The sequence below is a fragment of the Thunnus maccoyii genome, chromosome 8, assembly GCF_910596095.1.
Source record: "Thunnus maccoyii chromosome 8, fThuMac1.1, whole genome shotgun sequence".
Taxonomy (NCBI): Eukaryota; Metazoa; Chordata; class Actinopteri; order Scombriformes; family Scombridae; genus Thunnus; species Thunnus maccoyii.
In genome coordinates, this window is record NC_056540.1 from 16997010 (window position 1) to 17023098 (window position 26089).

Genomic DNA, 26089 nt, shown 5'->3' on the forward strand with positions numbered 1-26089 from the left:
GTTTCACATAGACACTCAATTTTGAAGGTCTCTTATTCCCTGACCCATTAGATGCTGCCAGAGTCAAACTCAATACTTTATTTATTCTGTCTACCTCCCTCTCCTGTCTCTCTTAGTCATTCTGCCTTTGTCTAACACTTATTCCACTCCTTCACTATGCTTCAAGGTTTTTTGTTTTTTTTTTCCCCTAAAGCTTAGATTTATCCGTGGAGCGAGAGAGACATCTAGTGTAATTTTGGAAAACTGAGTTAAAAGGAGATAGATTTGTATTTGTCTACAAATCAAATATTACACTCTTCGCAACCCTAAAAACACTGAATTATGACTTCAGGTAGAAAAAAGAAAGCAGTGTAGGACTATGTCTGTAGACATTTTGATTAAAAAAAATAAATATACAGATTCTATATTTTAAATGTCATCTATAAATCTCTGTACAGTCTATGCACATGCACAGTATGTTCATTCCTTACACAACTAAGTATGACCATTCACATGTTTTGAATGTTGACAGTTATGTATTCTAGCAAGTTACCAGGTCTCCATCTCCATTTGAGATTGAAAAGCAGTAAGAACAAGAATGAAAAAAGAAGAAGAAGCAGGTACTCTTTCATTCATTCCCACACAAATGCTAACCCTTCCATTCCCTGTACACCTCTCCCTCACTCTCTACCTAGCAATTTACCTCAAGTCTCAATTTCTTATTCATTATTGTCTTGCCCTCCACCTCCCTTCTCTTTTCATCTGTGTAATTACCAAGCTGTATTTCTTGCCACTCTACAAGCTCTCCCTCCCACCCTCACTTCCTGTCTCTCTGTGGAGTCTATTACAGACCACCTCTATTGTGCTCCACCGAATCACCTGGACGGAGAAAGCAGGATAGAAGAGAAGGAAGGATAGAGCAGCTGGGACCATTTGATTGGGCCAGACATGCCTCTTCCATCCACACCATTTACTCCCCAAACCCAGTGTTAAAAATAACCACAATTTCCTGCCTGTCTGATACCATCAAGGCAACACAAGACCAACAACACAACTAACTCAACTCAAAAATGCGCATGCCTACACATTTGTGTGTGTGTTTTGCCTAGTCTCTGTGATATTAAGTTAAGCAAGGCATTCCTCCTTTTGTGTTGAGAAGGAAATTGGACATGTATGTGTAAATGTGCATATACATATGCCGGACAACTCTTGCCTTGTCCTCAATATTATTCTATCCCTGTCTTGTCATTTAATCCTTCTCTCTTCCTTTCTCCGCTGTTTCCACGGCTAAACCCCCAAGAGCTTTGGAAGACACAGGGAGAGACATTAGCATATTACTGGTGATAAGAGGTGATGGCGCTCATTTCTATTAAAATGGAATTGGACTTCTTTGCATGTATTAATTTCACAGATTTGGAATGGTGCTCTAGAAAACAAACAGCAAATGGAGAAAAGGGCTGAGGTGAAAGAGGGGTGAATGAAGAGAGAGAAGAAAGTTCTCCTTCCTAAGTTCTCCTTGGTTTTTTTGGCAAATTTTATAGGAGTGCGCAGGCGCTGTAAAACAAATTGCCAGTGATAGTTACACACATCCTATATGTATATGATACGATGTATGTAAGTATGATCGACCATCAAATTGACAAGTCGATTGACAAAATCAATTATACTTTTTTGACGTAACTCAATATTGATATTGTAACAATACTTTTGGAGAGAAACTACTGGTGCTGTGCATGAAAAGTGAGAGATGTGATTCTCCTTCTGCAATCCTTTTGCAATAAGGATTTCTGCCTTTTCATTTCAACTCTAGAATATTTTCCATCATCTTTGCACTGTTGCTACTTGGAGTTTTTCTCTGTCCATCTAAAAATACTGTCATTATTTATTGTGTGATGTATTATATATCTGCCTGCCTCTGAAGTGTGAAGTGATATCATCAAACAGAGGCATTTATTATATTTTTCATCTAATTTAAACACTCATTTTTGAAACTGAGACAGTTTGCCTAATTTTGGTTTATATTACCTATAAATCTGGGCAGACACTGCATTTTTACTAATCTTGCACGTTGTGTTAACTCACACTACAGTTTTAATCAGCCTTTCTGCACAGCCAGAACCTGCGATTGCTATGCTCACACTATATGGATCAGTTGACTGGCCACGACATGGGTGCTCACACTGAATGTAAGCACAGAACCCCCAGTCGGTTTTGTCCAGTGAAATTTCCAATAGTTTATTCGAGTTTATTCAAACAAGACGACCGGGTCCTCAGTAATGCTGACAAAAAGAGAGAAAGGCAGCATTACTTAAAAATAAATAAATAAATATGTAGTTGCAGGAGACTGCAAGGTGCAGAGAATATGATCTGTCCGTTCTGCTGAAAAGTTCAATTTAATATCACAGCACAACATATAAAATACCTCTTCAATTTCATTAACAAGCTCAACACATAACTGATCTTTTGACAGCGGCCGCTTTAACTGCACGTCAAATTCTAAAATCCCAATTCTAAAATCAGTCAGGGGCGACCAATTCAGTGTTAAAATCTGACTTAATCCATACAGTGTCTGCCCAATTTAAGAAACAAATGTATCACAACGATAGAACAGCAGTAATAAATAAATACCTTATGATACAGTATCTAGTCTCTTACAAACAAGATTATATCCACAATTCAGCTATAATATGTAAATGTGGGTCCTCGTGTGTGTGCAGGAGTATTAGTGAGAGAGTGTTGACATGTATGAGTGTGTATATGTGAGTGTGCATTACCTGGCCATATAATCATTACGAATCAGCAAGAGGTGCTGCATCAGCGACAGGAAGTAGCCTTCAGCCTTGGAGTCCTTGGCTGTGTTGGCTAGGATCTCAAACACCTCCCTCACATCATTGAAGCAAAACCAGTTAAGGCTCAATTTACACAATAAAGACAGGAGTTCAAAACAAACATTAAATACTCTGTGCACAACATCTTCAATAATCAATATAAAAAAATAAGTTACTTTGTCAACTTTGAATATTCGTGCATCAACTTTGCTACATACATTACTTACACACTGTAATTCTGTGTGCTGGAGAGTTACAGTGAAATACAAATAAGACAAAAGTCAGTCATATGATAACCTTTGTTGGCAAAGTATAAGCACAAAATCAGTTCTATCTGACAAGTATGTTTATGTCTTCAAACTTTTACATTTACTTGATCTACTGTGTTACATTATCTCTGTGTTTTATCAGATGTGCAGGCAGCAGATATTGCAGTGAGGAAGCCTAGGAGACACCTGGTGTTGAAAATTGTAACTGCATGCCAAAAGCAACAAGAAAAATGTACAGGTGCTGGTGAAATTCCTTCTTGAGTAATTTTCAAAAGGTACATTGTTGCAGTAAAGTTCCATTTCTTTATATCGTAACCTGTCCCTCAAGATACAATGAGACCATGTCCTTCGCAGCCTTCCCTTGAAATTTTTACAGTATCTGTGTCTAATTAAAGTCAGTCATTATAGATATGCAGGTTCTATCGGGATAGACAATAACTGCATAAAATGCACTCAAATCAGGTCTAGTTGTTCCAAAGACCAGCAAGTGGTCACACTGACATCAAAGTGCAGTAGCATAAACCTTCCATATATATAACAACAGAAATGAGCAACTAAGTAGTTTCTATTGTTGCTGTGTACCTGATTGGACTGCCTCTTATGTATATTTATAATAAAATCAGATAATCCAGACTCACAATAGAGCACAAAGTTGACCAGAAGTTGGCTGTTAGCTTTACAGCACTACAGATGAGTAACTAATGCTTGCAGGATGTTGCCTACAAGATCATGCTTATTAAGTAAGACAGTGGTCAGGCTGATCATACAAGGGAAGAGAGGAGCAATCTGATTTTGTGTAGATCACAGACTCATTTTTATATTGCAAGGAATATGTGAATATAATTCTATATACCATCTGTCTGTCATATATACAGTGCTGCTTGAAAGTTTGTGAACCTTTTAGAATTTGCTCCATTTCTGCATAAATATGACCTAAAACATGATCAGATTTCCACTCAAGTCCTAAAATTAGATAAAGAGACAGTTAAACAAAAGAGACAAAAACTTTACACTTGTTCATTCATTTATTGAGGAAAATGATCCAATGTTAGATATTTGTGTGTGGCAAAAGTATGTGAACCCCTAAGATTATCAATTCATTTGAAGGGGAAATTAGAGTTGGGTGTTTCAATCAATGGGATGACAATCAAGTGTGAGTCTGGGAGGCCATGCCTTATTTAAAGAAGAGAAATCTGGGTCTTCACTGTCAAACTCTGAGCTTCACCACACAGGTTTGTGGAAGTGTGTCATGGCTCAAACAAAGGAGATTTCTGAGGACCTTAGAAGAAGAGTCCATCATCAGGAGAATATTGAACATCAATGGTGTGTATGGCAGAGTTGCAAGGAAAAAAGCCACTTCTCTCCAAACAGAACATTGCTGCCGTCTACGGTTTGTTCAAGACCACGTTGATAAGCCAGAAGGTGAGTGGAACAATGTTCTGTGGATGGATGAGACCAAAATCATACTTTTTGGCTTGAATGAGAAGTGCTCTGTTTGGCGATGAGCAAACACCGCATTCCAGCATAAGAACCTTATCCTATCTGTGAAACAAGGTGGTAGTATCATGGTTTGGGCTGCTTTGCTGCCTCTGAACCAGGACAGCTTGCAATCGTTGATGGAGCTATGAGTTCTGAGTTATACCAGCAAATTCTACAGGAAAATGTCAAGGTATCTGTCTGTGAACTGAAGCTCAACAGAAAATGGGTCATGTAATAAGACAATGACACTAAACGACAAGTCGTTCTACCAAAAAATGGTTAAAGCAGAAGAAAGATAATGTTTTGGAATGGCAGAGTCAAAGTCCTGACTTTAATCCTAAAGAAATGCTCTGGAAGGACCTGAAGCATGTAGTTCATGCAAAGAAGCCCACCAACATCCCTGAGTTGAGACTGTTCTGTGAGGATGAATGGGCTAAAATTCCTCCAAGCTGATGTGCAGGGCTGATAAACAGTTACACGAAACGTTTGGTCGAAGTTATTGCTGCAAAAGGGGGTCACACCAGTTACTGAAAGCAAGGGTTCACATACTTTTGCCTCCCACAAATGTGTAAGATTGGATAATTTTCCTCAATAAATAAATGAAAAAGATGAAAAAAATGTTTTTTTTTTGGTCTCATTTGTTTAATTTGGTTCACTTTGTCAAGTTTTAGGACTTGTGTAAAGATCTGATCACGTTTTAGGTCATATTTATGCAGAAATACAATTCTAAAGGTTTCACAAACTTTCAAGCAGCACTATATTCTTTCATTATGAAAAACACAGAAAGCGAAGTCTATTCCTGTCACTCACCAAACTAGCTGATCATTTTATTTTCAAGGTCAAAAGGTAGATCCTGGCAATTTCTACTGAGGGACAATTTGCCCAGTGGAAGGATATTCCATCTCAATGCGGATGTCATCGAGACGTGCTTTGAGGTCCTCAGAGTCATCTTCGGCCTGCTCATCAAAAACAGTGAGCTGCACCCTCAGCTCCTCGTTTTCTATCTTCCGCACCTCCTGCAGGGAGAGGGATGGGATGCAGGGAGAGGGATGGGATGCAGGCAGAGGGATGAAAAGGCAAGGGGGAGAATTGCAGGAAAAGTTTGACAATCAAATATTTTTTTGAGTTGAGAGAAAGTTTTTACAGCATATGAGTGGGTTAGCAGGTCAGCAAGACAGAGGCATCAAGAGTGAGAGAGAATCAAGAATAAAGTTGTGCGTGTGTATTGTTGGACAGTCACATTGACAGAGAGATCAAGAAAGTGGTTTCTGTACCGTCAGTATCTCTCTGAGTCCCAATCTTAGCAGTTCAGAGCGAATATGGATCCTGAAGTCCAACTCCTCTCCTTGGCTGATCAAGGCATTAATTAGCTGCATGCAGCCACCCTGCCAAAAATACATCATAAAGTCAGCTTCACAATTCAGACTAATTGGTTAGATAATAACTGTAATACAAAACACAGTATTTATCATCTGAGTTAGTCTTTTACACTGCAGAATGCATAGAGTAGTATTGCCTATTGAAAGCAATTGGGCTGGTGTCATTTGTCAAACAAAAATACACACAGGGATTTATAATGTTGAATTTTTTGTGTTCATCTGTGTGTGTGTGTGTACCTTAAGAGCAACGTTGTGAATGTTCATGCCAGTCAGAAGAGGCTGAAACCTCTCAATGTCCCGTTTCTCCGCCTCCTCTGTGATGGCCTCCAAAACACGCTCATGACTGCAAAAAAGATATAAAGACAGTTATGCACTTACATATCACATTTTGTTGTATATAATTACATGAAAAAAACACTAATAGAACATATGTTATGAATAAATAGTATACAGAAAGTAAAAGTACATTCTGTTGCTTTAATTCAACCATCAGTTGAAACCTGACATTCAGGTTAAGTTCAGGTTTCTAATCGATGTGATTAGAGCAGTTCAAGATTGTAAATTGGTATAACACTGCATATTAGACTTGTGTCCCAGAATTTAACTGTGGGGAAGAGTTGGCTGTTCAAAGCCAGTTACGTGTGTTCAACTTTTTTAACCAAACAGTGTTAACCTGTCACTAATGCTTACAGGTTCTCTGGGTGCTCCAAAATGGAGATGGCAGAGAGAAGCTTGACAGCATCCACCATCATATGAGGCACCCTTGGGTTGATGGCTCTGACCAGCAAAGGAATCCCCTCTTCTGACTCCAACATGGATTTAAGACCGTACTAAAGGGGAGAGAGAGGAAGGAGGGAGAAAGAAAGCAAAATTAGGTTTAAGTCTTTTAAAGTTCCTTTCCTACAGCAGAGAAAGTCAGGGCTTTCAGGATTCAAGTCATAGTGTTCACCAGAAGAACGACTCTTTCTTGGTTCAGATAAAATACTCAAAACATTCTCAAAGGCTGTATGTGACTGCATTTAATGTACTGAACTGAGTAAAGGTGGTCACACTGACTTCACCCTGCTCTCTAGTGGTGGACTTGCCACACTACAACCAGGACAGAAAAGGACCTAGTGATTAATCTATTACTAGTTCTATTACTTAGAAATACATACTATTACTTCCTGAGAAATCTTCTATTAAAGTATTTTAATTTTATTTTAAAAACTTCAATACCTCCTGAAAAACTTAAATATCAAAGCCCTCCAGAAAAAAACAGAACTCTTGTGACCAATACAGGAAGTATTTTGATGGAAGTAATGAAACACTTAAGGGTCTTACCTTGTTGTTCATAAAGGCTTTAAGACAGCGAATGATCTCATGTTGACATTTCACACCCATCATTCTAGTAGGAGGAAGACAGACAATGAAAAACATTACAAACACATTGCTCGAATGTATATTGTCATATTGTTCTATTCTGTGGTTTAAGTGTCTTACGGGTACTCGTCTTTCTCCTCTTGTAGTCTTCTAAGCAGGTTCAACAGCAGAGCCAGGCCCTCATCTCCAAAGTTCTGCACCCAACTGGAAGTGACAAGACCACATGATTGATGAAGTTCATTTTCTGTTTTACATTTTCAAATTTTGATATTGCTATTCTGAAGCCATTCCTGAATACACATATTTGGCTTTATATTTTAATATTATAGGCATTGTAAGTTTCTGTATATAAGTACACATGTGTATCACCTGACAGGGTTGTTATTGAGAGAGACTCGAAGAGATTCCAGACAGCTCAGCAGCTGTGCGTCTCGGTAGTCTGACTTTAACTCCTGGATGTACATCATGGCTGACCTGGAGCTCTCCTTCTGGTTTTGGCCCTAATGAACAATACAAACGGACACAGTGGGCACACAAACACAAATTCACTCTGTGTCCTGCATTTATATTTGTCATCTCACAGGTTATAATTGGTGTAATTTCCACAAGAAAGCCCTACAGCATGGCACCAAGGGCAACAGTCAAGCCTAATTTGAAATTTTAATTTGCAGAATTAAATGGTACTGTGTGTATGATTTTCTCTAAATGGGCTTGTTCTACAGTTCAAAGGACTGTTTTAGCAACCATCTGTGCTTAGTTATGTGGATCTTTTGAGCTACTCACCATCAGCATATTTGATCAAAATAGACCTGCTGCTTTTGAAATATTATTGACCTGACTACCAAAGAGTTAGTGATAATGGTGGTGATAATTTATCAACATTTCAGTAGTGAATACATTTGTATAATATATACAATAATCCAGTCTTGAGTAAGGCAATACTTCAACTGCACAAACAAAGGCAATCCCTGAGCACAGACATTCAAGGTAAGGTCTTGGTCTGAAAATTGGTCTGAACCATTAGTCTGAGATCGTATTGTCACCATAACCTACAATTTGATTACTTTCTTTTTCTTTGGCCTTGTCAACTCTTAAATCTAACTTCATTCAATTTATTTCAAAAGTGAATATGACATAACAGGCAGAGGCACAAGTAGAGGTAACATGGACCCGATTTACACCTTGCATTGACATGCAATCTGTATCTGGATATTCTACTATTTGTATGAGGAAAAACACATGTAAATGCAAGGTGTAAATGCACTAAGAAAACATTGTGATTAGACTGCGACCATATCTGGATGAGGCCTGGCTTGAATTGTGATTGAATCTCAGCAGGGTGTTGATGTAATCGGTACAGCGTAAGCACTTTCTTAAAGAGGAAAATCCACTCTGCAAGTTCAAAGGTTACCAAACTCTCTATCAAACTTCTTCCTGCTAGCCTAAGTAAGCCTTGAATAAGCTAAAAGAGGTAGCGATAGCTCTAAGTCTCCCTTTCCAAAAAACAAATGACACACATTCACAGCATTGCTTCCCTTGATGTGGGACACACTGTTTGTTGACAATTCTGCCAGACCCGCCAAGCTAATTTGCATATTGAGATCCAATCAGTGTGGTTAGAATCAATATAACAAGCACTTATTAGTACTAGACATAAATGCAGAGGGTCATGAATGTCGTTATCCAAACAATGTATCCAGATACAGATCACATGTTAATGCGAGGTGGAAATGGGGCTCTCGTCTGTAAATTCATTTCAGCACACTGTATTAGCAACATTTCTTTTGGTACTAACAGCTTTAGATGTGTGGAGGTATTGGGAGACCATCTCTCGTTTGATCGAAATGTCTTTCTCTCTTAGAGGCTGCTGCTTCTGCTCATTCAGGTTCATATCCACCTGGAGAACGACATGAGGGAGGGAGAGAAAAAGAAAAAAAAACAAGTAGTGTTAAGGAATAAACAAAGCATTTTGAGACAAAGAGACAGCATGATACAAATTCTGTAGACTCAAGCAATTAATAAAGAGAAAATACATTCTAAAATACAACAAATATTGATATATTTAAAGAACTACATTTAGTCAATCAACTAGTCCCTCCTAAATTGGAAGCAAGGAAGATATAACACCAATTGAAATGCTAGTAGATGCTCACAGATGCTCACAGGCGGTTTTCATGTACTGAGATACTGAGCTGATTCATTGGATTGAAACAATATTCCTTAAAAAAAACTTCCAATATTGAATTCCAAACATTGCAGATTGCATTTCTCAAGAGATTTGTCCTTTGTGCTGTAGGGTAGTAGTCCTGCACATTTCTTACCTAAGCATACCCATTCGAAGTATACAAAGAATTTTTTCCATGATGTTAAATTATACAATCAAAATCCACTGTAAATTGCAAACATTGAGGTAATTCTACACATAATGTCTTTAATCATTGAGTGGTTCATTATTTTTGAGTGGATGCCATGTACTTTCAGGAGCGATAATGAATTGCCCAAATGCTTCGTCTTTCATTCACTCAACATAAACAAACGCTTTCTCACCAGCATCTTTTCGAAAAGTTCCAGGATGTATTCATCAGAATGGTCAGTCATCATGGCCCCCGGAGGATTGAATTCATAGCTGGCGGCTGAAGAGTGGCGCTGACCTGGCGTATGACCAGGCTTCTCCTTATCCTTTTTCGCCCTCATGCTTGTGAAACGCTCCAACTGGATTTGCAGGCAACACGACACAGGTTAGAGGAAAGAGTTCGGACAGAAAAGCTGCAAAGCATAGCCATCACTGTAAGGCCACAAAATGAGGTAGCAATCCCTAATCAACTCACAGTCTGAAGATGGGCCTACTGTCTTAAAGCCCATGATAAATAATATAACAATAATGAAATACTCATAGGTTATTTCTCTCTTAGTTTTGGGATATTATATTTTCGACAACAGTAGGAACCTTTCAACAATGTGAGAAGATGATTAGGGATTCGAGGCTTCAAACGTTTCTACCAATAAACATTGCCACACAAAGTCAACATGCAGTTAAAACTTGGAGTGCAGAACATAAGACTTAAATTTAACACAAAAAAATGGGGGAATATCCTTCCCTCTTTGTGTGTAAAATGCCAATACTTACACTGAGTGTTTATATCATTTATTGTCAAATGAAAAACACTGAAGAACATCAGGGTACATGTAATGTTGGCACATATTGACATAGTGACTTCCTTACATTATGATTAATGAATAATAATCGGTCAATGGGTATTATTTTGGCATCCTCTTGTCATTGAAGGCACATGAAGGTATCACTAGTTTACATGCCAAGCATTTCATGTTGTCAGTGTGCATCTTCAAAGCATGCACATTCAATGTGAGCACAGCACAAGACAAAACACAGATACTTAACAAAACGTGTGTTATGGTGGGTTAGGTTTTTGTGACAGACGGTGACATGACATTAAATGGATAATGGTGAGCTGGTTTTTATCAAAGACCACAGTCACAGATGGATGAGTCAAGCACAAGGGTGACAGTGGCAAGCAATAACAAACCTACCTCGTCAGGAATCAGCCGTTTGAATGTCTATATAGGATGAACAGATGAAAAGGAGAAAATTGGCACGGAAGGGTAAGAAAAACCAAACAGACAGCAGGACAGATTTACAGCAGGACAGAGGGAAACATGCTGTAAACAAATCACTGTTTTCAAGTTGTTGTAATTCAAGTCAAATCATTCATACACATCTATAAAGAACTAATACATCTAAATCTAAGTAAAGAAACTCTAAGTTAAGGTATGCAAGACATCTAGAAGGCAGTAATTACAGGTGTGATCTATTAGTAACAAGTAAACAGTCATCAGTGGTCAAAAGAGGGACAGAAAAGTATCAATATATTATTAGAGGGGAAAGAGGCACCATTATATCTGATAAACACTTGTATGTATTGGCCACTAGGTGTCAGGCTACACATGATAATGTCCCCACAGGATACCCATTGTCAGTAGTATCACTCTCTAATTGAACACATGCCCTGGCATGGTCCATGAAGTACATATAATATCAAAATGTTGATTTGATGATTCATATCACAAAGGAGAAGGGACACAAATTCACTCAAAGTTAATTTTATCACTTAAGTTGGGGAATATCAACATTTTGTTCTTGATTGAAAATTTTCCTAATGTTCAAATTTTAGTCTGGCAAGCTGTTTTCCATGTATATGACAAAGGACTGCAAAAGGTACAATGAACCTCCAAGTGGTATACCATGCCAACAAGGACACAGGAAGGATTACTCTGGAAAAAAACACCCACTGCTCTGACATCAAATAGGATGTAACCTTAAAGGTTAACAAGGTCAAACACAGATCAAGTTCTTCTTTAAGTCTTCTCATTTAAGGACACATAAACACAGACTAAATGCAGTGGTATTCCCAGATATTTCACTTCTCGTTACTAGATAAAGCCCAGGTAGGGAGGTGCACAAGCCTCTCTAGGTTTGGCGCAGCTTGTATATAAAATCTACACTTTATATTTCACAAGCCTTGAGGTATTCAGCAATCTGTTTTGGTACATAAACACTTCTACGGCTTTCTTTCCATTAGCTGTCTTTTTGAATTTGTCACAAAAATAGGTTCTTCCTATATTGCTGCTTTTTCATCTCATGTATCAGGTACTGTGTTATGAACAGCTGCAGTTTGATTTGATTCTTCAATATCTTTTGAATAAAATTTGAATGAAGAAAAATTAATGGTTGAAACAATACAAATAGTAGCTGTAGGTTTTTAAAATGTAGTAAATTAAGACAATTTGCTTTTGTAAAACAAGATCAAAAGCATTGTGCCAAATTAATCCACACATAGCCTATATTAGTTCATGCTGTATTGTGACCAACATTGTGATAGATTTTCAACAGTTAAAGTGACACCATCTGCCCAGCAATATACTTAGTGACTTTGGTATCTACCTTCCATATCTTCCATTCTGTGTTTTTTAATTCTAGTGAAAGCTGCATTTATTTACGGCTGTGATTGTGAACCTGACATTTCTCTTGCTCATTGTTTCTCAGCCCTAAATTAAAATGGCTGGCTGCTGGTTTTGCACTTTAATGTCCCATATAATCTATGTATCTTGATATGCTGGAGAGCAAAATAACAGAAAAATCTATCCCAACGCATATTGTTACAATCCCTTTGTCTCTTGTTGACTGTGCTGGTGTGAATGCACATGTACTACTACTACTGGCTACTAGGTGTCAGGCTACATCCACCAATGTCACCCTAAGAAACCCAATGTCAACAGAAGAACAGCTTACAATTATGTTCACACGTGCCATAAAAGTTCCATGGGGAACACAAAACATCAAAAAGTCTAATTACTAGTATATCTCTAACTCACATCAGAATCCTAGAAGATCACATCAAGAAAAATACCAAGCAGGAGCTCAGACTGTCTGACAGGACACTGTTAGGACTCAGTTTTATGGCAACTGAAATGTTAAATGCATGAAAAACTCAAACAATTATAGTGCAAAGATAAGTCATTTTAAAGACGCTGACAAGAACATGACACCGCTTCTTCAATAATTAATAAATATAAAGTTATAAAATAGCAAAGAGGGACAATCTACAGTTAGATGGGTATAGAGAGCCGAAACGAAACCAGAATTTGCTGGGTCTAATTCAGGAGTAAGTAAGTAATTATTATATATAATATAACTATATACAGTGTTTCCCCTATAATTGTACAGGCCTGATAGGCCACCAGGCCAACGAGAACCCCCACCAGGCCAAAAATATCTTTTTTACTGCCAAAAACAATTCCAAATATCCATTCATTTGGAAATCAATAATCATATGTGTTTGGGAGCCTCTGTACGGCACTGTTCCAGAAGTGGGAGAAGTGACAGGGGCAGCTTATTTTTATGCAATAAATGCAGCTTATTAAGTCATCCTCTCCTTGTGATCACTTTGTTTTAAGTCTTTAATATACTGAGCAAACAAAAATTTGAATGCAAATAGAAATTGCAGACCGCCTGCTGCGCCACCTGACCGAAGCCGACTGTGCGAACATGCCATCCTGTGCACCTCGTCTCTTTAGGGTTTTTTTGGTGCGTACCACCAGGCCTGAAAAAAAATCTAGGGGAAACACTGATATAACTGTTTTGGTTAAACATCGTTGTTTGTATTTTTGTTTTTAGTTGTCTTTAACGAACACCATTTCCCTCGAGCCCTAGACCATCAGGTTAAATTTCACGGCTCTACAGAAGAGGTGAGTCCATGGGTGAGTCAAGGGGCCATAATGAGTTAAGACATGTCTGCAATAACAACAAGACAAAGAATGGTGTGGCAGTTTTTTTCAACACCTGTAATTACACTCAAAAGTGGGAAAAATAACTTTATAAGACAGTGTTGGTGATTACTATGAATAGTGATGCAACCACGATACAATGACAAAAGTGTCCACACTGCTCAATTTTCATGAGCTGTAGTTTTCTGTATGTTCACAAAGTAATTGTTCTCTAATTGTTCTGCACTTTGTTAAAATCACCAAGGTTTCTAAAAGTAAGTGCTGCAGTTGATGCCAAATTGTCTGTATTGAGCGTAAACCCCAGGTGCACACTTTGTCCATTCAGAAAGACAGATGAATGAAATGGTCAAAGAGATTTACATAAGCTAGTTGAACAGTTGCTAGCCCAGACGTGACATCAGGGCTTCAACTATCTACTGGTGGCAGATACTCAATACTGTAGTATCAAAAAGAAAACATTGGTTATCAATCTTTCTCTAGGATTTGCCTTACAACTGATGCACACACTGTCAATGTGTTGCTCTTTAGGACCTGAGAGTTTGCCAGTCAGCAGGCTTTCGTTCCAATAATTGTGCTTTTTTTTTCCCTTTTCTTTTTTCCCCCCAATCAATCAAAAGGCCTGCTGCTTTCAAATAGAATTTAATTAGGATTTAAACCAAAACCCACATGTAGGATGTAAGCAACTGGCCCTGCAAAATAAACACCTACTGAAAGACGTTTGGAAATATTTTTAGAAATCTTTATTGTAAAAATTTTATAACAACCTTGGTGAAGTTATTAATACTTTCTATGCCCTTGTCAAGGAATATCTGTACAACTACAGTGATGGTGGGATGTCCCTTTAGTACAATTGGACATTGTTCTGTAGCAGGAGAATAAGAGGTAGAGAGGAGGAGAGGAAGAAGAAAGAGAAAGAGAAATAAGGCCCTTTGATCATGGGGAGAGCAGTTACGATGAGGATGCTTCCGTTTACACAGCTGACTTTAAAGAACAGACCCTAAACCCATGTGCACAAGGGCAGAACAAAACACACACACACACAAATGTAGTGGTGCCCACAAAACGGAAATACACAGCTGACAAGCACAGTGGATTCTGGGTAATCGCACGAGAAGCTGGATACAAGTTTCTCAGTAAGAAAGTGATAGAGTTAGACGGGACAGGAAGAGACAAAAACCATTCTTGAATTTCACAAACGGTTAAGTTCTGTTTTTCGATCCACAAGTACAGTTAAGAAGTATGCACTCATAGATAAACTCAAGTACAGTGTTAGAGCCACGATTGTCAACTGGGCCTATAAGTACTGTCTCTCTGTCTGAATAGAACCATAAAAGTAATTCAGAAACAACTGTAGAACTACTCTGCGTACCAAGTACTCTGTTAAGTGAATGCAATGCCAGATAATGATCCAAGTATTAGGTATGTATATGGTTGGGCGATATGGCTGAATTCAATACCACAATATTAATACGAATTTTTAAAAATAAAAAAAATAATAAATCACAATATGGCAATGAATGCAAAATTTAGTATGAAATACTCTGAACGGAAGTCTTCCATTGTTAAGCATTACAACAGACAAAACTGAAAAAACAAAAGCTCCATTGACTTATTGTTAGATGTTACTCATGGTATCTGAATGGCCAAATATTCAGGCAGAATAGACCATTTAGTTACCATTACATTATGCAGTCTGCCATTGGCCTTGTTATTGGCTGTTTTATGTCTCTGGATGCACTCATTCAACTGTTTCTCTCCTGATACAGATTTCTACCGATATCTGCTGATACACAGTACAGGTCAAATAACAGTACTTTATTTTCCAAAATTTCATATCTGTATACCTAACTGCATGTAACTTTGGAGAATCATTTTTTCTTATAAGTGAACATGAGGCAAAGGATTGCTGAGGCAATAAAAAGCCACAAACCCAGCGTATTGGATAGCTGCATCTCTATTTCTGTCAAAGGGGATTTCCTTCGCTGAGATTTCAGACATGTTCCTAGGGAGATATTTAGTAAACACAGTGACTATGCTGCTGTAAACATTGCTGTTCTTACTCCAGAAACAATATTTTGTTATATAAATAAATTATAATCATTTTCAAAATTCGTTCATTTATTTATTTTTGCACAGTGATAAAAAAGTACCCATAAGAGTATCGATAAGAGTAGCAGTATTGATATAATCCTAATGATACCAACCGTAAATGAATGGTCACAACAGAAAATTAATCAACATTACTTTGATAACGAATCAAATCCACTCCAATTCCAATCCAGCTTCTCATATTTGACAATTAGACAATTAGTTTTTGATTATGTTTTGTTTGTTTTTTGACTGTTTACTGTATCATAAACCAAATACGTTTCAGGACTGTTCTAGCATACTTGACGACATCTCCTTAGACTGTGACGGGCATTTATCACTATTTTGTGATTCTATAGACCAAACAATCAAATCAAAATTTCAGAAAAGTGAAAACATTAATCAATGATGAGAGCTCCCCTTCACTACAGCTCAGAAGGCTTTTCTCTAATTCTGACCAATCACTAAACTCTCAAAACTCCTTAATTATGATTCAGAAGGCTACCCAAGCACAGACTGTCAGCTAAATGAGCTGATTCATCTAATCAGCCCATTGTGGCTGATTAGATGAAGTGGTGCATATGACAGGCCCCCTCTTACTACAGTCTGGGTGAACATCAAGCCACTAACACCTCACCAAGGTAAACCACTTTTACAAAGTGCCCATGTTTTAATATGGACATGTACCAAAGAACAAGACAAAGGGGGATATTTACTGTGGATTTGCTGCCCTTTTTATTGGCGCTAAACAGCCAAACTGTGTCTGTACATTTTTACGAAAGGACCATACTGAGGTTTTGCACCTGTGAAATGGAAGAAAAGCAGCATTGCTGAAAATAGCATGTTTGGTCTCATGCAATATGTATTTAAAGGGATTCCTCTTTAGAGCACAAAATATGCGAGGAGGAAATGGAAATTCATACAAATAGCCGTGGCAAATGATTTGTCACTGCAGACTGACCACTGGGGCAGAGGAAACTGCGTCTGAAATTTAATGTCTGGGGAGAGCAGGTGTAAAATCTGTGGAGCTGTTTTATCAGACACACACAAAGGATGAGAGAGACCAGCCAGGTTGGAACAGTGAGTGAGAAAGAAGATGATGGACAGTTCGGCAACAAGAGCAGCAATGCAAGTACAGTCTGTTATTTTTCACACAAAAACCTTTACCTTTCTGTTTCTTTTTTCCCTGACTTAATGGCTCACAGCAGGTCCAGTCCAGTGGACATGACTGAGGCAGCCAGTAACGGCCTACTTATAAGGAGGGTGTAATATTTTCTGTAATAAAAACGTTACTTTTAGTCAAAAAGTAACATTGATAATAGCTGGCAACATTAGCTATCTTGAGCCACAATAGTAGCATAAACTGTAACATGAATAGTTGCACTATATGAGAACTCCAGATGGCTAGCTGGCTCTGGCTATCGCCTAGTGACTTTATCCATCAGAACAGACTGAAAAAGTCACTGTAAACTGATCCGAGGGCTCGATTTGTGTTTGTTGATGAGGTGTTACCTGTTTACAAGAGGTGTAGCAACAAGAACTGACTGAAAAATGTGCAGATTCTACTTTCATTCAGTCTATCTGACAGGTAGCTAATGCTAGCTAGCCAGCTGTCTGCTGTCAAGAAACACAAATAGCAGGAGATGTTTTAATTGGGGCTAAACTGAAGAAAATAAAGTAAGAAATGTAATGCGTACAAGTCTCTAGAAAGGTGTACTCAAAAATTGAAACTGCAAATGGAATTTTACAGTTGCAAGTTAGGGGATAGTTACAAAAGTAAGAAATAAAGATTGGTGCACTGATTGCTGTTTCACAATTTTCTATGAAGGACAAACTCCCTGCAGTGCCTCTATGCAAAGCTCTTTACAATGCACCCACAAACACACACTCATAAGTGTTACAAAGGCAGCATAATTACACAGCCATGAAGGCAGCAGCAAAAATAAAGGAAGATAGGGAATGGGCTCTGTCTCTCTGTCTGTATCCAAGACCACAAAGCTGAAGAGAACACAAATCAGCAGATGCATCTGCAGGGTCCAAAATTAACACCTGCAAAGCACCAAATACAATAAATCTTGGAAGGCTATCCACCACGCTGGTGGGCAAATGTTTCTACTAAAATAGTTGTATAATAAAAGAACAAACTATCTTGCATTCTGAGTTTTTGTTAGCCGTACAGAATGACAAAATGAAAATCTGGATCAGCAGATGTTGCTCATTTTGGCATTATGAAATTTTTTTTTTTTTAAATACCAAAAATAAAATCTCTTCGTACAACGTGTACCACATTGATATATATGAAATATCGGACTGTACTAACATGATTTGATAATGCATGTTTATTGGGCTATTTTATGGAAAATTTGTTCTGGCCTCCTCTTTAAGTTGTATTCAACATAATACTTTATTGAAAGGTAGAGTCAGTCATTCAAGAGAAAGATTGTTGATATTGGAACAAACACCCAAACAAAAACACCCCTCCCTTCATGCTCCTTCAGAAGCTCAGCCGGATATTTGCATGATTTAAACAGCTTTCTGTTTAGATTATGTTTCACTATACGTAACAGAAACAGACTCGGAGCGTAAAAAAATCGCAGGGGGTCTCCGTGAGGCTGTCTCGGATTCATTGTGGATTGATACATTTAATAAAATGGAAGTTGTATCTCTTCCGTGAGAAAACACTTTCTGTGTGAATTGGACACACCTCTCTCTCTAGTTCACCAGCCCTCCCCAACCATTCAACCAGTGCTAGAGACAGTTGACCGTCATGTCTTCGCAGAGACAGCTGCTCTGATGACTTCCCCCTTACTTGTGCACAACCACAAATGCTGATTGCTGGTCGATTAGTTGGTCGATATGCTTTCGTCCGACCCAATTCTCATTGGTCGAATAATTGCCGTGTTACTTTCATAAGGAGAAAAGTGCTACATCAGTAGCCTTCCAGGATTAATCCATTATTTCCTGCGGCGGGAGGGACAGACTAACAAATTCCTTGAAAACTGGGGTGCATTCAAAACACCCCCATTATTTTCACAACTTTGAACTCGCCCAAACTAATGTGTGACTGTGGAGTTCACTGTGCACTCTGTCCCGTTACATCCAACCCCCCGCAACTAATCAATTAGTTGAAGATTATGTACGACTTCAGTTGACTAAGATTTTCTTTGGTTGACTACAGCCCTAGTGACTTGCTCCGAGCCACTTTGTTTGTTGCTCATTTACAGAGGATTTTTATTCAGCTCACACACATAAAACAGACGGCTAGCGGACTATGAGGAGATATTCGCTAAATTTGACAAAAAGTGTATTGAACAATCTTTCTCCAGAATCACTGACCCTACCTTTATGTCAATGAAATGTAATGAAACCAATGTAAATTTGACACAAAAAGGCAATTTATTAATTTGGAAGATAAAAAAAATCAAAAAGTTCATTTTTGACATTGTGCATCTGGCTTGTGACAGCGATATAATAAGCCAATCACATACTGTCGCTGATGTGTGCATGGCTGCACTTAACTGTGATTACATATTTTATTACAGGTCCTCAGTGTGAGAGACATTATGTAAATCAGAACAAGAATTAAAACTAAGTAAACACACACTGGCAAAAAGCAGAGTGAGGACAAGCAAACGAGTGAAGCATCCACATTTCTGTCAGATGATCATTCAAAACTGAGACACACTAGGTTGATGGCAGGGCTGCACAATATGGAACAATCAGATTTTTCTGACAGATATTGTAAATGTGACAAGGATGTGACCCGCCTTACCATTTGCCTTAGGGTTACATTTATAAATTAAGTAAACATCATTCCATCATTATTGCATCATGTCAATCTTATATCCTGTATTATCTTCCATCTAGGGCTGATCCAAATACTGCTGTTTCCAAACAGCTTTTTAAATATTTATTATCACAAAATGAAACTATTCAGTTTACATATTACTGAAAAATGCAAGAAAAGTTTGTTTTAGTTCTAAATATATCCAGCAGACAACAGCTTTCTATGAATCATATAGGCCTATACAGCAATGGCATGAACAAGAGATCTGCCATGATGCCGATCAATAATAGAGTTGGGGGGCATTCACATTTTTTTTAACAAACTGGGATTAAAGCCACTGGATGGTACACTATCAGCGAAGTAATGAAGCACTGACAGAATGACTTAGCAATCAACGGTGTTAAAATGAATCAAGTGAATGAATAATTAATTTTTGTTTTGTCAACATGATTCACTTATCAGTAATTGCCAGGCAAGAATTTGTGTCAAGCCCGGTCTATTAGTGCAACAGATTTGGATGATTTTGACTGTGTCTCAAACTTGCCAGTAGGTTCACTTGTTCCTAATTATGTACCCTCAAACATAAACATTCATTGTCCAGTAATGAAAGAAATGACTTGTCCTAGCCAGGGATCAGCCTTTGACCTTTGTGGTGTATTGTGTCACTCTTTCTATTCACACACTTGTGATATATGTAGGCTCTCACCAAACGTAAAACCTTTTGTCCCGCATATTAATTGTATAAAGCATGGTCTTATGACTGCATGGGCTATTTATAGAAATAGAGAGAAAACAGAGAGAGAGAGAGTAAAGTTACTGCACTCATATTTATGTTCTGTTATTTGTAATGAGCAAAATATGGTATTAGGGTTGTAATAGTTCTGGATATTAATACTATGTGGATAGGCCTGGGAAAGAGAGTTGGGTGGGGAAGGGGAATATCTATGAGTGAGAAGGGTGTGTTGGTGCAGTGTGAAGTTGGTACAGTGTGTGTGTGTGTGTGTGTGTGTGTCTCATCTTGACCACGCCAAGTTATTGCTTACAGTGTTTCCATGGCTACTTGCTAAGTGTACTGATATAACAGAAGGGGAAGCAGCGTTTGTACAGGCACACCCAGACACAACTGAAAAGTTTTCTATTCATACAGCCTAAGCAGGAAATTACCAACAACCCTGACGTAACACAAAAAGATGTCTGATTAACAGTGTCCCAAGTTAAAACTCTCCCTCACATTCTTTAGAGCTAACTTTGCCCTAAGCTGAAAAGCCTTGTTTTACTGACATCTTCAAGCTCAAAAGGTTATGAGATCCTGAAAAGTCGTATCACAACTGCTCATTTGAGCCAAGAGAACAGTGTATGGTAATGAAGTCACTGTTTCGGAGGAACCCTGCATGTTGGCACATGCTAGGTTACGTTGAACTCCTAATGATCAAACCAAACTGGGACAAAAAGAAACACAAACACAGGCAAAAAGAGCAAGAGAGAGCAAAAGAAAGAGGCAAAAATAAACAGTCCAAAAACAGTAAACAAATTATTTTTATCAAGGCTGAGGACAGACTCTCACAGATCAGAGTCTCCACTCACTTCCCCATGTCAAATTGTACTCCAATTTCCAATTCTTTCACATCAGATCTCTAAGCTGTACTTTTTATTGTAACTATACACCTCATTGACCAACTGACTCAAGGTGCATTTGAGTACACTGACTGACTGTGTGAGAGACATTACGATTCTATGCTCGTCCAAGTGGGGCATGTTTGCTGCATGACTGCTCCTTGTCCTTGCTTTACTGTCATTAATGGAGAAACAAAAGCCAACCACCCCCATTTAAAACAAGGGAGGCCACTGTTGCCTTGTCTGTCCCTTTGTACGCTTCCCCATCATCTTCTGATTCTGACAGAACAAATCTTAATATTCAAACATCAATAAAATGTCAAATGAATAACATTCAGTTAATTAATGCAAGTCCCAAACTGGCTGTTGTGCCCTTAGTGAAAATTTCTTTTTATAACAGCTGATTGACCTAAATACATCACGTCTTGGTTCCACAAACTAATTCTCTGCTATTTAGACAGCTGTCCTCCTACAAGTACATTATACCCTTTTTCCACTAGCTCTATATAGCATGCTGTAGCCATGGCGTGGTGTTGAATGACCTAATTGTATGCATTCCCACTGTGTCCTATAAAAAGGATTTCAAGGGCCTTGGAAATGGTTATAATTTATTAATTAATTGATGTTTAATACATTCAGTAATTAAAAGCACTAATAAAGAGATCAAATTGTGAAGCAACCTGCAAGCAAGCGATGTGGGCAAACCTCAAACCTCCAAAACATCAAACCAGTTATGCAAAACTTTTCACAATGTCATGTGTGTACTTATGAAAATACATTTGCATTTTACACACACACACACACATCACTGGCTCACATCACAGCATGGCACAAATATTTCAAATGTGGAAATTAATCTTAATCAAACTTTATCAATTATTAGTTAAAACCACAATGTGACAAAAAAAGTCAATTTTATAGCATATTTCAAATTATTCTGGTGGCTTTTTTTTTTTTTTTTTTTTTTAATTGAAGTTAAGTATTTGGAAAGGCTCATTCAATACACATCATGTGAATGGAAGCATTGAGTTGTGTAAAATGGCCAAAATGATTTTTGCACAAATATTTATTAAATAACACATAAAAAACTGTCCAATGAAGTATCATCATCACAGACTGTATAGGTAGTAGCTGCTGCGGTAGTGGGCTAATCACACGTCACATTAAATTGAATAACGCTTGCAGTGATTGGCTGCAAGCAAAACCATACAAATAGTTGTTTTTTTCTAGATCTGAGTACAAAGTTTGTGTGTCAGCTATAAGATAAATAACCTAACCTTCCACACCCCAAACATGCTGCCCCCCTTCCCTTCCCTCAACCGGCCACAAACCAACACATTTCTAGAAAACACACTGTGTGTGTGGCAATGCACACAGTGAGAGCAAGTTTTGCTTAAACTCTACGAGCTGTCCAACTGCATTGTATGCAAGTGATCTTTCTGTCATGTAGCCAGACTCCAACCTGAAAAACTACTTCCAAAACACATCAACACATCACTGGGAGTTCTCCAGCATATCTCACTTGAGGCACTGTAACAGACATTTACATAGTGTGTTATTCCATATGGAGCATCACAAAATATGTTTTAAGAGGCCTAGAAAAATAAAATATATATTGGGTTGCATTCCCCTGCCTATCACCCATTTTGTTATTAAACAGACTGTTCTTAATTAGTTGTTCCCTTAACAACCATTACCATGACAACAGACAGGATGTGGAGTCATTTTCCGTGCACTGCATGGCAACAGGTTCTGAACCTGTCAACTAGGGCTGCAACTAACTCATTATTTTCTAAAAAGTGTAATATCTTACTTGACTGACTAGATGGTTCTTGCAGCAGTGATAGCTGCAGTCTTGTACCTTATGTGTTTTTTTTTTAATCAAAGAGCAAAATTTTTGGTTGGTTGACTAAAAGATCTCGAAATCTTCCCTAAGTTTTGTACTGATGGGTTTTTATGCCAATGCAAGCCTTGGAAGTGATTCATCTACTGGTCACAAAATGTTGTATATGAAGAAAATGAACAGAAATTTTACTTCCATCACAGTATATATTGTGATATACAGATATAATTGTCCAATAATATAATAAATCCTGATAACTTTTAGGTAATAGCACTCACCCTGGAATGAGTGCTTGTGGGAGGGCAAAACCAAGGAGACAGGCAAACAAATAAATAAACACACGAGCACAAACATAACAACACGCAAAGATGAAAACGTCACACACCAACAACGACACAAAGCTGTGAGTAGAAAACAATGGGGAGAGGGCACATTAAACAACACAAGACTAAGACTAAGTCTATAATTTGGAGAGGAGTGGGATTTGATGAAGGGTTTCACAGAAGCAGTAGGGGATATTTAAAGGAAGTGGATCTGAGTCACCAACACTAATAGAACACAATTCAATTCTGCCCTCAGTAAGTGAGAGAGGGAAAATAGGGGGAGGGTCTATGTTTATATGGGTCAGACAACAACGAAAAAAACAAAACAAAAGAAGCACTAAAATGTAACAGTCAACTCCCAACTCTCACCTTCATCTCCATGCAATATCAACATTCGTTTTACTAGCAGCTCCCTAAAGCTTTGTCAATACTTACAGCTTGCTTGGATGAATGCAACAACCACAAACTGGTCTTTACACAGAGCCACCCATCATCACCAACAACAAAGAAACTTGAAATAGGCCGTGTTATCTGTGGCATTCACAAGTGGCATCAAGCCAGGAGTCAACACTGCCAAATCTCAGATATCATTTACTAAATAACTCCGCATTTCATATTCACAAATCATATTCCATTGGCCATTTTTTTTGATTCATAGACAATCATGACAGTCAAAAGCACTTTGCAGGCATTGTCTTGCCATAACTGCAACACCAGAGTGCAACATGTATACATCTCCTGAAATGTCAACACAAGATGCAAAAAGTTTAAGATATCAGGATTACACTGGGTGCCTTATTCTTTAGGTCTCCTTTTAATTTGTGGTACTTGGGGCCAGTTTTATGTTCCCTGCCAGTACAATTTCTGCTTTGCACTAATAAAGTTTTCCACTGGTTCACTGCCAGTGCTGTCACCTAGCCCAATGCTGCAACGCCTCGAAACAGACTTCACCTTTGCAGGCTGATTTGTTTCATGACTGCACATTTCATAACCTCAGTCTACTTCGCCCTTCTAACAGTCATTTCAGTACAGATAAAAAGAAACTCTGGTGGTAGAATGTAAGGCCTTCAGAGTCATTTGAATAACGACTAATGCCAAAAGAGGTAGACGTGATGAAACTGCCACAAGACACAATTAAACTCCTCCACTTACCACACTGTCTAAACAAAAGCAGAGCCAAGCATCCACCAGCACAGTATGTAGCCACATCCCTCACACACACACAAGTTTAGACACTGTATACAAACCTCAAACTTGTACCTCCAATTTGCTCTATCTCACCTACCTCACCCTCAGATACTCAGTCCACTGTAACAGACACACACACACACACATACATACACACACCTTCACTTCTTCACTATCTGCTCAAGCAGAAGTTAAAACCCCTTAATCCCATGCTGATGAGAATGACTAATTAAGGTTAATACAAGCCAATATTCAAATAACAACCAGGGATGTGGACTGTCGAACAAAGACTGGGTAAAAAAAGGGGGGTCAAAACAAAATAACTACCTAGACTTACATTACAGTGGCTCATTTCCATTTTCCATATGCTTTCCACAGCATTAATTCCATCGACTTTGTCTGTACAGTGTTTTCATAGACACTCTGAGCAAATATACAAACAGGACACTTAAAGATTCAAAATGGACACCAAGAGTATCCAAATGTTATTCTCATTCATTGGTGTTTTCTACTCTTATTTTGAATTTCCAATAGCTTTGTTGTCAGTATATTCTCAAGATGTACTTAAGTGAACTATTGTTTATAGTGAAACTTTGAACTACAGTATATCATCAGTGCAGGTGACAGATTCACATACCAATGGTGTCTCAGCCTCCATCCACCTTTGGAAATTAACGGGGGGTAAGGGCAAAAATGCCCCAAGAAATCTCATAATGCCCCTAAAACTGTGATTAAGAGGCAAAAATTGACCCCAAGATTTCGAAAAAAAATAATTTTATATATCCAGTTTAGGCCAATATCCTAATCCTACATTAAGCCATCATTTTATTTTCATTCAATTAATTTAATTTACATTTCAGTGTCAAACACACATTCACACAAACAGTGCTGTTGTTCACACTATGCTGCTGTTACGATACCTGGCAGATGACAGGCAATCCTGCACCTGCAGTGAAGTTGGCTGCTGCGATGGACCGGTACCTCATTAAAAAAGCTCCTACTGTTACCAGAGAAAGCATCCCAAATCCTGGGCTGTCACCAACACCACCCCCAGCAAATAAGACAGCAAAGAAAGTTGCCACTTCTACAATTGGAAAATGTAAAATAGACTGGCTTGTTGTTGAAGAGGTGTATAAGTCAACTCTCCTCTACTGTAAGGCGTGCAGGGTTCACCCACTCAAACACAGCCTTGGACAGCTAGAAGCTAATCACGACTTTGTTAAAGGAAGCAAACAGGTTAAAGAGCATTCAGCTCATCGTCATCAAACAAGCAAGCATCATCGATTTGCTTATAGTAAGTAACATTAGCACTAATGCTAGAGACTTTAAAATGTGTTTGGTCTGGCGCGTTAGCTAACATTAGTGTTAGCGAGTTGGCTTGATAACGTTTATGTGACAGCTTACATGTGGGTCTTGCTGACTGGTGGGGTGATTAGTACCATTGACTTACGTTGCTGAGCTCAATGCACTAAGTGAAGTAAGCTTTTTAGTCCCAAATCTAGAATGTATTTTTTCAGTCTACTAACCAATGATGCAGTGCTGGATAGTTGAGTCTATGATGATTGATGATTGATGAATGATTTCATCCATGCTCAAAACATCAGCAGGGATACCTTTGGGGATGAAATAAAACATGCTAAAGAGTTC

General features: G+C 38.2%; 1 protein-coding gene across 2 annotated transcripts in view; it reads right to left on the bottom strand.

Annotated features, from left to right (window-relative positions):
* Window positions 1–26089, bottom strand: part of LOC121901413 (protein diaphanous homolog 1-like) — a 103437-nt gene that overhangs the window by 65934 nt on the left and 11414 nt on the right. Inside the window, exons 2-12 of one of the 2 annotated variants that reach the window (XM_042418186.1) lie at window positions 10846–10872; window positions 9844–10008; window positions 9092–9193; window positions 7666–7796; window positions 7417–7500; window positions 7258–7321; window positions 6625–6764; window positions 6172–6277; window positions 5830–5940; window positions 5453–5571; window positions 2754–2870 (exon numbers count right to left, since the gene is read on the bottom strand). In XM_042418186.1, coding sequence (XP_042274120.1) covers window positions 2754–2870; window positions 5453–5571; window positions 5830–5940; window positions 6172–6277; window positions 6625–6764; window positions 7258–7321; window positions 7417–7500; window positions 7666–7796; window positions 9092–9193; window positions 9844–10008; window positions 10846–10872 — 1166 coding nt within the window. The remainder of the gene's footprint in view (window positions 1–2753; window positions 2871–5452; window positions 5572–5829; window positions 5941–6171; window positions 6278–6624; window positions 6765–7257; window positions 7322–7416; window positions 7501–7665; window positions 7797–9091; window positions 9194–9843; window positions 10009–10845; window positions 10873–26089) is intronic. The other variant, XM_042418187.1, reaches the window with a different exon arrangement.